Raw genomic sequence first — 13094 nt, 5'->3', positions numbered from 1 at the left:
TTTTGTATCCTCTTGATTACCTGCCATGACTGTCTCCCCTGAGGAAAGCAGTTCTCCATGTGTGCTTCTGACCATCAGGCATTTTAGCCATAAAGACAGGGAAAATCAGTTCCAAGTTATCCAGAACATGAAAAATGAAATATTACGTAAGGAAACAGAAGTTGGAGAGAGAAGAAAACAGCACTTCAGAGAGAACACAGGAATCTAATACTGACCATTACTTCAGAAAATCAGAAGTAGCTGAAACCTCGCTAAATGTTAGAGTGATTTTCAAGAGGTCTTTCTACATCTTCATAGTGGTTTTGGTGACTTCTGTGCCTTCTATATACAGAATTTGTTGTGCTCCTTCTCCGGGAGATCTGAGATGAGGTTCTGGTTTCCTGAGGTGTGGGTACACACAGGCTTTTCCTCCTCCCTCTCCTGCAAGGATTACCAGCAAGATGAACAGAGTCATTGTTCTCCTTCCCCGGTGCTGACGACAGGATGAGATCTTGTTCTTTGTGGTGGATGATCTCAGATTCCAGCAGGATGGATGTGCCGATTGTTCTTCGGGTCTTGCGAGCAGAAGCTGGCTGGGGAGGGGTCTTTTCAGTCTCATTGGGCACTTGAACCCATGCAAGTCCTTCCATTCCTGAATCTCTGTGTAACCTCATGCTGCGCCTCACTCTTTTTTCACCACTGTTATCACTCTTTCTTTTAAAAGGCCTCAAGGAGTCAGTTTTTAGCTGAGGAACAGATAAAACCTCATCTATATTAAAAGAAACCAGAGGACTGTTTACAGTTGTTTCCAATTTTTCAACAGGAGGAAAAAAAATAGCACTGCTTCTTCTTCCTCTTCTTCTTGATGAACTACCTCCCACAGAATCTTTCTGTGGACACCAAGTACTTTGGACACCCTCATGCAGACTAGAGTCCTGTTGTTCCACAAATTCTAGCCCAGTTAGCTGCTCCACCTTATTTAGGAGATTTCCTTCCAATTTCTCACTTTCTATCAGGGAACCACTTTCTTCTGCCTCTTTTACACATGCAGGCTCTTTACCTTCTTGGAAATACTCAGCTGTATCAAAACCACACTTCACATCTGGCACAATGTTTGAAAACTGAAAAAAAAATTAATATTTTAATAGAGGCAAAAGGTAAATCACAAAATCCTGGTTTCAAGCAGTTGACAATGAAACAACTGCTATTGCTTTCCTCACCAAGTCTAGTCATTCTCAAAAACCTCACATAGAAACCTCCATGTTGGAATCTGCTCCATTGTGGAGCCAAACTTCAGTTGCTCGAGGTCTTGTTGAGTTCTGAATACTTCATAGCATCATAGAATCACTAAGGTTGGAAAAGACCTCCAAGATCATCAAGTCCAACCATCAACCCAACACTCCCACGGCCACTAAACCATGTCCTGAAGTACCTGTCCTTCCTCCCAGGGATGAGATTCCATGGCCTCTCCACACAGCCTGGTCCAGTGCTTAATTACTCCTAGGTTTTTTTCTTCTCTGAAAACATTACTTTGACTCAACATCAAACACAATTCTGATTTGTATTCTAGCAGTATCTTTAAGCATATCACTTACCTTCTGATCAAGGCCAGAGGCAGGCTCCACATCAGCACCATCTGACACCTGAATCACTGTATCATGGGAGCTGCTGGCTCCTGCAGCACCCAGGTCCTTAGAGCTTCCATGCACATCAACTTCTTGGATGTTTGTCTCTCTCATGCTTTCAACCACTGCCTTCTGTTGAACATCCTTGCAATCATCCCCAAATTGGGTACTAGCTAAAAATACATCCTCTGAATTAGAATAAACATAGGGTTACTTGACTCTGCTTGTGAATGTACAAAATCTTCTTTTAAATATTATAACAAAAGCTTTGTAGGAATTTACTTGCATAAAAGTAACCTTCTGAACAGCCATTCCAGATAACTAGTGTAAAAAAAACAGAAACTACTGCATACCACTTAACTATTCATGACCAACTTTCCAGTTGTAAAGACTATGAAAATACCAGTATCCAGTCAGAATACAGAGAGGTTTGGTGGGTTTTTTTGTCAGCTTTACACTGGAGTCCAATGAGAGATCAATTTACCCCGTTGGAGAAGATTAATCTACCAGTTCCTCTGGACTTCACTATTACAAAAGCAATCAAAAGTAAAAACTGTATACTGGGCTCTTTACCTATACACAGAGCTCAAGACAACAATCAACAAGTTTTTTTCCACATAATTGTTGAAATAAAAAATTAAAAGCAAAAGAAAGAACAAGGAAAAAAAAACCTAAAAGCCACATTACCTGAAAAAAGTGCATTTGCCTTTGGTGAGTTTGGAGATGAGACAGAAAAGAAATCCTCTGGAATTTCAGCGATAGGGCTGAGAAGAGGTTTCTTAGAAGCCATCTCTCTTTCTCCATATAAAGATTTATTTACTTTTTTCCTTCTTCTTTTCCCATAATTTGTATGTTTTACTCTCTGAAAAGATTGAGAAGATTGAATAGAGCACAACATGATTATAGTGATGCTGCACAATATTTTACAACAAATAAGTGACAGCATTACTGGAGTTTGATGGGCAACAATTGTTTCCCCTAAAACAAATGTTTCACTCATTCTGCCATCTACAAACTCATCTAAAACGTCAAAGGAGAATTACTTCTCAAACATAAGATATGATTTTTGTTTCATTTCACCAAATCTAAGACAGAGAAATTAGCCCTTCAGCTCAAAATTACAGATTCTTCCTTCATGTTTAGTTTGAAAAGGAATGTGTGTTTTCCCTTCCAACACATGAAAGCAGAACTGCCAACATCATCACCTAAAGCACCCAAGAAAACAGACAGACTTGGATAGAGAAATACAGGCAGCATTCACCAGCTGCAGTGGGCTCTCACTTACTTGTGTCTTTTTGGCAGCAGATGCAGTTACACTCTTTTGTCTTTGTAACTTGTTCTTTCTTGGGTTTTTAGTATCTTTAGCATTCTTAGTACTTGTGGCTCTTGAGGTGCTAGAGTCAGCCCCCTCCGAAACGGCGCTGGGCTGCTGAGGAACAGGAGGGGTGAGTTGCTGGGGGGGGTGTGTGTGCCTCACAATCCAGCCACCACATGAACCACACTCATTACTCTCACTTCACAGGTTCCAACAGCTGGACACTCACAACTGGATATTAATTTATAGAGCTAGTCTCTTCACACAGTGCAATAGAGTTCTGTTTGTACAAAAAGGAGACTCTAAACAGAAAATAGTCTGTTTTCATCTTCAGCTATTCCTTTCAGTAAAAACTGGTTACTTTTTTGCACTACATTTTTTTTCTTTCCCCTTCCAATAAAGCAACTAGAACTGTACAACACTGGAGTCTGCAAGCACTTCTTACACACTGTTGTACAATATATTCTGTGCACCTAAAATTTCCAGCAACCAGGAGAGCTACACATGTGCTATTCTGTCTGTGAGACAGCTCACACACAAAAAGGTTACTTGGGAACACAACCACATTTTCTCATTTCTCATGTTCCTATGCCCCAAAGAAATTAAACCAAATACAAAAATTAGACAGAAAACTTTGTTGCAAATCTCAATTTTCTGTGATTGTAAGTTTTTAAATGTCCATGAGTGAAGCCCCAGATCCTATGAATGAAAGTCTGTGAATAGATCTCTTCTAAATTTTGTCAGACTCTTTGGGAAGCTTCCTGGAAAATTCAACAGGAATAGTAAATTAAAGTATCAGGCTATAACCAAAAATGTTTTTAATAACTGGAAAACCACTTTCACTCATAATGAGATGTCCTTAAGATGATTACCTGCACTAACATGAGTTATTCCCACATATCTGGACGTATACAACCCTCATACCTGAGGCTGTAAAAACTCTTACATAAAACTCCTCAGCAGGAGGTATAAAAGGTAACAATTCAGCCTGAAGAAGTTAAAAAAAGCAAAACAAAACAATCATCACTAAAGAAACTTACCTTCCTTTTAGTAGAAGAACGAGTTTTTATCATATCAGATTTGTCAGTTTCTGCTATTTTATGTGAAGAAAATAAGAATATCGATTCAATTTCAACACAAGAAGTTAATCACATTTTGAGGAAATTATCCACATAATTGCTAGCTTTATGCACAGTGTGTTTAGTCACCTTAGTCTTGAGTAACTAGTAACTTAGTCTGGAGGACTGTCAAAGATGGCAAGATGAAGCAAACTTAATGGCTTGCCTTATAAAACAGGACCCAAAACTTTTGAGGATTCAGTAACAAAACAACTAGCACTCACACAGCTTTCACAGACACACACATGCACGAGCCCCTTCCAAGTTTTGTTGTCTTGCTTGCTGTTTCAAAACCACCAAAACTACCCCAGGGACTTGTGGTGAATGGAGTTGGATCCAGCTGGTGGCCAGTCACAAGCACCGTTCCCAGGGCTCAGTTTTGGGCCAGTCTTGTTTAATATTTTTATCACTGAGCTGAAGGGGACCGAGGCACCCTCAGTGAGTTTGCAGATGACAGCACACTGAGATGGGTGCTGATGTGTTTGAGGGTCAGGGGCTCTGCAGAGGGCTGGTGGCCACCTGCCTGGAGATGAGCCAGCATGTGCCCAGGTGGCCAAGAAGACCACCAGCATCCTGGCCTATCAAGAACAGAGTGTGGCCAGGAGGACAAGAGCAGGGGGCATGTAGGGAATTTAATTAAATTATTGTCCTTGTTCAAATCAAAGGCCAAAAAACATCCAGCTAACTTAAACAAGAGGTAAACACTGCAGCAACTACAAAGACCTTTAGAAGAATGCAAGATCATTCAAATTTTAGCACAGTTAATATATCTCCTAAATAAAACCAAACCAAAGCCCCTGTGTCACCTCTCCATCTTCAGACACAGAAAGATGAATTATCTAATGACAAAACCACAAGCTGGCATTACCTTCTGCATTTTCAACAGGTAAAAGGGCTTCTGCTGCAACAGGACCCTCCACTAACTCTTGAAGAGACTCATCACATTCCTTTAAACAAAAAAAAGTTAACATTTTTAGCAATATATTACATCAGGTATGTATTGAAAACCTCCTCGTCCATTAGTGATTAGAACAGACAGGTGACATTTTATTTCACTTAGATTGCAGCTCATTTTCTACATATGGCAAAAAAACACAGTATCAAAAGTATATCATTAAGCTAAGGCAAAATCATTTGGTGTGCTACCAGTGCTCAACTTTAAACAGAGCTCTACAGGCCAAGATGCTATTTAGAATTCATAAAGCAAAACAAAAAGTTCTCAATGCCATTCTAAAGCTGCAAGCAGACTCTATTTTAGCAATTTCTCTTCAAAACCAGGCTGACTGGAGAAAAAATTAAACAACAACAACAATCAAACCTCTGCAGAGACTAAGAGGATGTTTTTATAGATTAAAACTAACAAGCCACCAAAAAAAGAGGAAACTTGCCTCAGTGCAGTCGAAATCTGGCTGGGGCAGTGGCTCCCCCCCAGGGCCTGGCCCTGCAGCAGGGCTGTTGCTCTGGGCAGGGGGTTGGGGGGCTGGAGCTGCCCCTCTGCGCAGGGGAGTGTTCGCAGGCAGAGCCTCGTCGAATATTTCTGGGCTCAGAACTTCCCCAAAAGTGACTCTCTTCTTCTTTGGCCTCTCAGAGCTAGGGCATTTGGTTTTCTCTACTGCAATAAGACACGTAGAGGGCTTAGTGAATTTAAAACAGAACTTTCACAGAGATGAGACTTTTAAAGGTCTTTTTACGGGCCTTAACATCCTCTTAAAAATCACATCACCCTCCAGACAAAGAGCAAAGTATCACATCTACCTTTGCTGTGGATTCAGCCAGAACTTTCACTATAGCTCTACTACAGTGTCAAGAACTAAGGAAGAAAATAGAAGACTAGGAAAAGACTTGCTGTTCCACCAGTTCCAGTTGAGAAGTGGAAAATTTCTTGACAATTAGGTGCTGTACTCATTATAATAAGTAATATAAAACAAAATAAATAAAACTCTTATTATAAGAGTTAATAGTTTTCTTGACAAATACTTCTAATATTAGAGGATTTCTGAAGTTATGCTGCAGGCTATTTTTTTTTTTAATACACATTGTTTTCCCTGGCAAACTTATTTTCCACTTCAGGCAGCAGGATGCTACACAGGAGCTACTTCAGTGGTGGCTAATTCATATAACTCTTCACATTTACCAGAAAGGCAAAACCTCTTTATGACCTGGCATAATAAATACTCCACCTATTTAGAAAACTGAAAGGGAATCTGACCTGTTTGCAGTGCTTCAGAGATCTCTGCACAACTGGAGACTGAGAAAGATTCAACCCCTCCTCTGCCAACCGCATCGTTCCAGCATCCCTATCAAATTTAAGTGACACAATCACCTACTCAATGCCACTTAAATTATTGTTCTTGTTCAAATCAAGCAAAAGTAACTTTTTCTGTAAGCAACATTCAATAACCAGTTCTACTATTTAAAAAAACTACTTGTTTTTTGAAATGAGTAAAACTCAACACACATATGGATCTTCTCATAACGTGAAGGCCTCAAAGGAAGCTTCCAAGAGGACCACACAGCAAAGAGACATCCATCAAGAGCATCACATTTTTTCCAAGGCATGTCAATTAGTCAGAGCATCTTTAACCACAACTCAGCTTCTGGTAGTACCACCATGACTGCAGAACCACTCCATGTCAGTCAGTTAACCAACTGTCAAGGACAATAAGGTGAACTTGCCTCGAAACTCTGAGTAGAAGAGAGTCAGAAAGTAAGCCAGAAGAAAAAAAGACAGAAGAAAGTTAAGAGACAAGAAAAGGCATCACCACTCATGGATCCTGCATCATCATCCTGAGTCAAGGTCCTGGTCTGAAGGTGGTGGGTTGACCACGATTCTTCCATGTCTTGAGTTTTTATAGACATCTGCCCTCCTCTGGGGCACTGTCTAAGTTGCTGGGTGGTCTCCACGCTGTGCATGTGTATTGTAGACTTGAGAATCTTCCTGAAATGAGGTGAGGGGCATTTCATGGGGTCTTGGGTGGTTGTTTTGAACAGGTACCCCAATGAAATGTCCCACTGGTATGTGACCCCATCTGTGTACATGCTCTGTTGGAGTCCTCTCACCTCACTTCAAGAAGATTCTCGAAATACCTTTATAGAGATTGGGCACAAATCTCCATAAAAACTCCAGAGAGGAAAGAATCGTGGCCAGCCCCACACCCTCAGACCAGGACCTCGACTCAGGACAACACCTCTAGATCCATGGGTGGTGATACCTTCTCTTTCCTCTTCAGTTTCTCCTCTTTCTTTCTCTTCTGTCTTACTTTCTCTCTTCTCATTTTTTATGAAGTACTGCCCCACTTTCAGCCTTAGAGTGCAAGCAGGGAGATGGGTGTTCAGCCACATGCCTTTACCCACAGGGAGATGGGTGTTCAGCCACATGCCTTGACCCACAACACTTACTGACTGTCATTAGGAAGAGCCAATCAATAGCTTTGTATTATTTCCAGACTCATTGTCACAGCTCCACCACCTCTGTGGCCCTGCTGTGCAGGGACAGCCCGTTTTTGGGGGATGACAAAGATTCATTTCCCTCATCACCACGTAGTGGGACAAGACACCAACCTCTGTGCCATCCACTGGTGCCTTCACTGGTGTTTTCTTCAGCACAGACCGCAGCCTGGAGCCACTCTGTGCCTGTTCATTTATTGAAGCACTTCCTGTCCTCAGTGGTGTGGCAGGTGGTGTGGTAGGTGGCTTGCTCCCATAAAACATTTCCAGACTCAGTTCTTCCACAAAACCAGCTTTCTTCCTGCTTAGAGCTGATAAAACATCCCTTCTAAAGTCTTTAGTGATGGGGTCAGAAGTGAAACCTTTAAAGCATACAGATATGACAATTAAAGATTGAATTAACATTCCATACTTTAACATTAGCAACATGAACTATAAATGTACACGTCTCTATAGATTCTGTGCAGCAGCATCACAAAAAAAATCCATGTTTCCAAATTTCTACTATTGAGCCACACAGACGTTTCATATTTTGAGATATTTCTTTGTAAAAAGGGCACACTGCATGAAGGAAAAGACATTTTGCCCAAGAATTTCTCTCTCATCCATGTAAACCGAGAAAAAAAGATTAAGTCTTCTCTAATTAACACCCCTCTACTCCTTCACCAGCAGGAACTACTCAGCTGAACTCTTCCCTAAAAATGGCCTGCTAGCAAAATTAAGGAAAACTCTGAACAGTTGTTCCCAGGCCATGCTGGTTTGAGCTGGCTTCTTATACCAGAATCAGACTGCCAACATACCACCCACGAGGCCCTACCCCACCTTCCAAATTCTTCAGCTCTTCTCATAAAAGCTGTTTCCTTCCTATGAATTTTGTGCTTAAGTATAAACACACTTAATGCTACACTAGCTCCAAAGTCAGTTTTTAAACTGGGACTTGAGTCTCTTTGAGACAGCCCCTGAACAGAGTTATTTGCAGTACTTTTTGTTTTGTTCCATCAGCTTCTATGTCAATATTTTTATCAGGTTTCTACTGCATTAAAAATTGTAGACAAGAAATGCTTCTGAAATATTTCCTTACAAATTTTATCTTCTAGTAAGAATGTGACAAAGATTATAATAGTGATGAATCCTCTTACCATGCTCTGTTTCTAAGATATCTCTAATTAAAACAGCCTCTGACGACTCAATGGGATTGTGTTGTTCATTAACCCATTCCTAGAAAAAAGTTATAAGATGTTTTTAATATACATATACACACACACATAACATGATAAAGAAATAAAGGACTACTTTCAAATCCTTCCTTTTAAAGCAGCATGATTTACTGAGTTTTTTAATCCTATAGACAAGGATTTCAGAGTTTTCTCAATCATCCACTGCTTTACTTGAGTTTCTTTTCCTCAAACAGCAGCACTAAATGCTTAAAAGGATTAAACATCAGAAATGTATACAATTGTATCTTTTTTTTTTTCATGGAATATCAAATAACTGCCAAATACATAAAAGGTGAAGATTAAAAACTGCATTCAAAGTCATCCCAATGATCAATAAAGTTGATTTTGACATCTGGAAAAAGTTGTATTGTGCACATCTGTGAATTTGACATCCCACAGTTACAGCTGTGGATTCAAAACAAGTAAGGCATATGTAAATTTCATTAATGGAATAAAATAAGCTTTTCCATGTGATTGTCAGAAAAGAGTATAATCTTATGGACTAGGACAGCTGAGAGCATCCCCAAAGAACATCTGCATGTAGGAGAAAGGTGAGCACCCCCTCAGAAGCACCAGCAGCAAGTCTCTGGGTTACGCACTGTCAGTCCAAATGGATCAGTGCCCACACCAGAGTTTCCTTCCTTTGGCTTGATAGTAAGATGTAAAATTCCTACAAGGGAGATTTCCTGGGCTATTTGTTTTCCTGAGTGCTGTGCCCACACTTAGCTAAGTACCTTTGCACCAGCAGCAGCAGCAGCAGGCTCAGTGACAGTCACATCTTGGCATGCAGACACGATGGGGCATATCTTGGTACCAGACTCCCTGCAGCTGCTCAAACTTGGTCTCAAATTTTCTTTCCAATCAGCTCCACTGTTGTCTACCATGAACTTTTCACTCCCCTGATCCACGTTCCACTCCTTTGTAAGAGATACTTTGTTCTGAGCTGCATCAGTTACAGACAAAACAGAACAAAACCCAAACAACAAGCCACAAAGACAAATGTCAGGTTTTTCAATGAATGCTCTTTTTGTGCTCATTCACCAAAAGGATGGTAAGATCCAAAAAGAAAGGTAATTTTCTAGTCAGGAAAAAGGCAACACATGCTTCTTTTGGTTCTGCTTTGAAAATGACATTACTAACACTTCAAAACAAAGCAAGCTATTATTTTCATGTAAATGTTAAGCCCACCAATGTCAAAGAAGCAAAAGCAGAGTAGTTTTACACTATCACCTCCTCACAGTGACCACAGCACTGCCCTGACTGGCTTCTGCAACACTGTTTTCATTAGGAAATAAGGATATTAATGCCACAGTAACCTGATGGGATTTCTAAAACTACTGCACTTAAGCTATTAAACAAAGGCTGGCACATCACAATCAAGAGAGATCAAAGTTACAACAGCCAAACCCAGCTGTCATAAAAATAAAATTTTATAAAGTCAATTAAAAGGGATAAATCTAGAAAGGAAAACTAAGGAAACAGTCACAAAAATTACTAGTCTTCATTTTTCTTCAGGGGTTGTTCTAAGAAACCACTATTCAGGATGGACTAAAAAATAAGATAAACAAAAAAAAAGACCTCAAAGCAAACACAAAAAAACCTGTGCCCATCCTTACAAGGGAAGATTTCTTGGGTTTATATTAAGTGTTTGCAGTTTTGTACTTTTTGGGCTAAAGGAAGACAAGATGTTTAAGTTAAATCATTGACCAGAAATACAATCAACTTACACGAGCCTGCTTCCTGGGAAGCATGATCCCCTTGGGATGGTCCAGGGAAGCCAGTCTCCCCTTCAGCTTCTTGTACTGCCTTAAAAGATGTTTGAAAGGCATCTATCTTGTTCTTCAGCGACCTGAGGTGGTCATATTTAAAAGGACTAGCCTGCCAAAACAAAATTAACCACATGAGACGTTTTCTTTTTCCCCTCATTAGACATGGCAAATGCAGGAAAAGAAAGGTTATGGTAAACAAAAGTCAGTATGTGAGAAACTAGAGATGGAGAAGTCTCCAGACTCTACACAGCCAGAACCTCTAAATGTAAGTGACGTCCACGGGGAGTCAATAACATGAAGGCCATGGTTATTTCTTCTCCTGCCTTCTTCCCCAAACTTGCCTCCTCCTCCTTTCAGCACATAGTGATTGCTGGGGGACCTAAACTGACACACTGGGTACCTGAGAAAGACTCTCACCTGTGTGAAAGCTGCTTTTTGCCTGCTGCTTCTCTGTTGGGCAAGGAACTTGATGAGGGCGTTGTTTTCGGGAGAGCCCCGCACGCCGATGGCGGATCTTCGTCTCAGTTTGAGGGAGGCTGGAGACTGCCCTGAACAGGGACAGGACAGGGGGAAACAAGACTTTTTTTGGTAAGAACACATAAAGCTTTAAAAGGGCAATTTTTTTCTTTTTTAAGAGGCTGCTTCTCTGTTGGGCAAGGAACTTGATGAGGGCGTTGTTTTCGGGAGAGCCCCGCACGCCGATGGCGGATCTTCGTCTCAGTTTGAGGGAGGCTGGAGACTGCCCTGAACAGGGACAGCACAGGGGGAAACAAGACTTTTTTTTGTAAGAATAAAGCTTTAAAAGTGCAATTTTTTTCTTTTTTCTGTTTTAAGAGTGATTTATGCTATTTATGAAAACAAAGTCACCTGCTCAGGAACCCTTCCTGTGCAAAAGTGAATTATCTTCCCAAAAACAAGTTACTCTTTAACTAAACTCATTAATGAGCTGCCCTTATTTCTTCAACTGCTGGTTAAGCAACAGTCTATCAATACTTGCAAACTTTATCTTACTACTCCCTTGTGAAACTTTTAAGAGTGATTTATGCTATTTATGAAAACAAAGTCACCTGCTCAGGAACCCTTCCTGTGCAAAAGTGAATTATCTTCCCAAAAACAAGTTACTCTTTAACTAAACTCATTAATGAGCTGCCCTTATTTCTTCAACTGCTGGTTAAGCAACAGTCTATCAATACTTGCAAACTTTATCTTACTACTCCCTTGTGAAACTCACTGGCACCTAACCAACTGGAGAGAAAAAAGTTGAAGAGGGAATTAAAGCAACATATCACAGTCCTCTCCTTGGGCATCCTCAAACCCAGCCAGACAACCCGAGCCAAAGTGGATTTTGGTAAGCCCTTGGACAAGATGACCTCCAGACATCCCTCAGGGAAGGACACAGCCACAGTCACTCCAGCCTTACCTAGTGAATGTTTGGTAAAGCTCTCCTGGCTCATCCCAAATTCAGTAATTGTTACAGTTGCAAAATCAGCCGGGGTTTTCCTCTGTTTCTCTGGTATTCCACAGTCAGATTTTTCTTCTGCTTTGTCCCTGTCAGGTGTGCAGTAGCATTCATCCCACAAAGAAACAGGTATGGGAACGTTTTCCTTGCTGTTCAGAGGCAAAAGGCATTCACCAGCCACATCCCCTTTTAGCCTGTCAAGAGGGCATTCTGTGAACTGGCAGCTCTCAACACCCTCCTTGTCACGGTAGGATTCCTCCTCGAGGCCTTGGGGGCATTTCAGGGGGGATTTTTGCAACTGTGCCTCATTCCCATCCCTTAGATTCTCCTTAGATGCCCTTATAGTTCTTGATTTAGTCACTTTGCAAATCTTCTCTTTTGGTGGATGAGGGAAAGATGCCTCTTCCTTCACTTCCATGTATTTACTCTCGTTGTCTTTAACTTCCAGGGCAGCATTTATGTCAGACCGTCTGTGCATTGTTAGTGACGTGTTTTAAGAAACATTTAGTCAGTCTTTGCTCTCCTGTAGTTAGATACCTATCAAATAAATTTAAAAAAAAAAAAATTAATAGGGATTTGTTAAAGGAAGAGAGCACTACCAAACTTTACCCTACTACTACAAACTTTTACCAAATCTATTTTTTTCCTGGAATAAGGTGTTTAATTAACAGCATGGTGGAATGGGCAAGTCTTATCTCCAGGAAACTGCACAGAAAGGACCCCAAAGGCTTCACGTCAGTATGAACCATGTTAAGCACAACCACGCTGCGATCGTCTTCCTGTAAGTGTTGCAACAACTATTGGTGCTGTAAAGGTCGCTGGTAAAATTAAGACGCTTTTTTTGCAGTTTCTTGAATTTTAAGCACGCAGCATTTCACAACGTCAGAGTGAAGCTTCGGCTCCACAAAGGCAACGCGTTTTTCTGTACTTCGTGTAACGCGAATGAAGCCGTTAGGCACCGCGTGTGCGACTTTGGGGCTTTTTTCTTAGTTTACACTAGAATCTGATGCCAGCATCCACGGGGTCGTACAAAGGAGAGACCGTGCGAGGGGTCAGTGCCCGGCACGGGCCGCGCCGCGCCCACACCCCAACTCCCCAGGCACCCCAACTCCCTCGGCACCCCCTCAGTTTCCCTTCTCCCCCCGGCTTCACGCCCCCTGCCCGC

General features: G+C 41.2%; 1 protein-coding gene across 1 annotated transcript; it reads right to left on the bottom strand.

Annotated features, from left to right (window-relative positions):
* Nucleotides 1-251: 251 nt before the first annotated feature.
* On the bottom strand, nucleotides 252-12407 carry CDCA2 (cell division cycle associated 2). Its single transcript, XM_008945097.1, has 14 exons — nucleotides 11891-12407; nucleotides 10888-11018; nucleotides 10429-10579; nucleotides 9436-9644; nucleotides 8624-8702; nucleotides 7599-7846; nucleotides 6247-6334; nucleotides 5426-5649; nucleotides 4906-4984; nucleotides 3960-4012; nucleotides 2890-3030; nucleotides 2292-2466; nucleotides 1575-1792; nucleotides 252-1100 (listed from the first exon to the last, which is right to left on the bottom strand). The coding sequence occupies exons 1-14, from the start codon at nucleotides 12405-12407 to the stop codon at nucleotides 252-254; spliced, it is 3162 nt and encodes a 1053-aa protein (XP_008943345.1).
* Between the last annotated feature and the right edge of the window lie 687 nt (nucleotides 12408-13094).

The sequence above is a fragment of the Merops nubicus genome, unplaced genomic scaffold (genome assembly GCF_000691845.1).
Source record: "Merops nubicus isolate BGI_N331 unplaced genomic scaffold, ASM69184v1 scaffold6338, whole genome shotgun sequence".
Classification (NCBI taxonomy): Eukaryota; Metazoa; Chordata; class Aves; order Coraciiformes; family Meropidae; genus Merops; species Merops nubicus.
The sequence above is the reverse complement of the archived record's forward strand: the minus strand, read 5'-3'. Positions and strand labels throughout refer to the sequence as shown.

Bases quoted from the DNA above. Each gene is read 5' to 3' on its own strand.
- CDCA2 (XM_008945097.1), bottom strand. From the start codon at position 12,407: ATGCACAGACGGTCTGACATAAATGCTGCCCTGGAAGTTAAAGACAAC. The intron at 11,019-11,890 runs GTAAGGCTGGAG...GTCCCTGTTCAG, and splicing joins CTTTACCAAACATTCACTAG to GGCAGTCTCCAGCCTCCCTC. The intron at 7,847-8,623 runs GTAAGAGGATTC...TATGCTTTAAAG, and splicing joins TATCTTAGAAACAGAGCATG to GTTTCACTTCTGACCCCATC.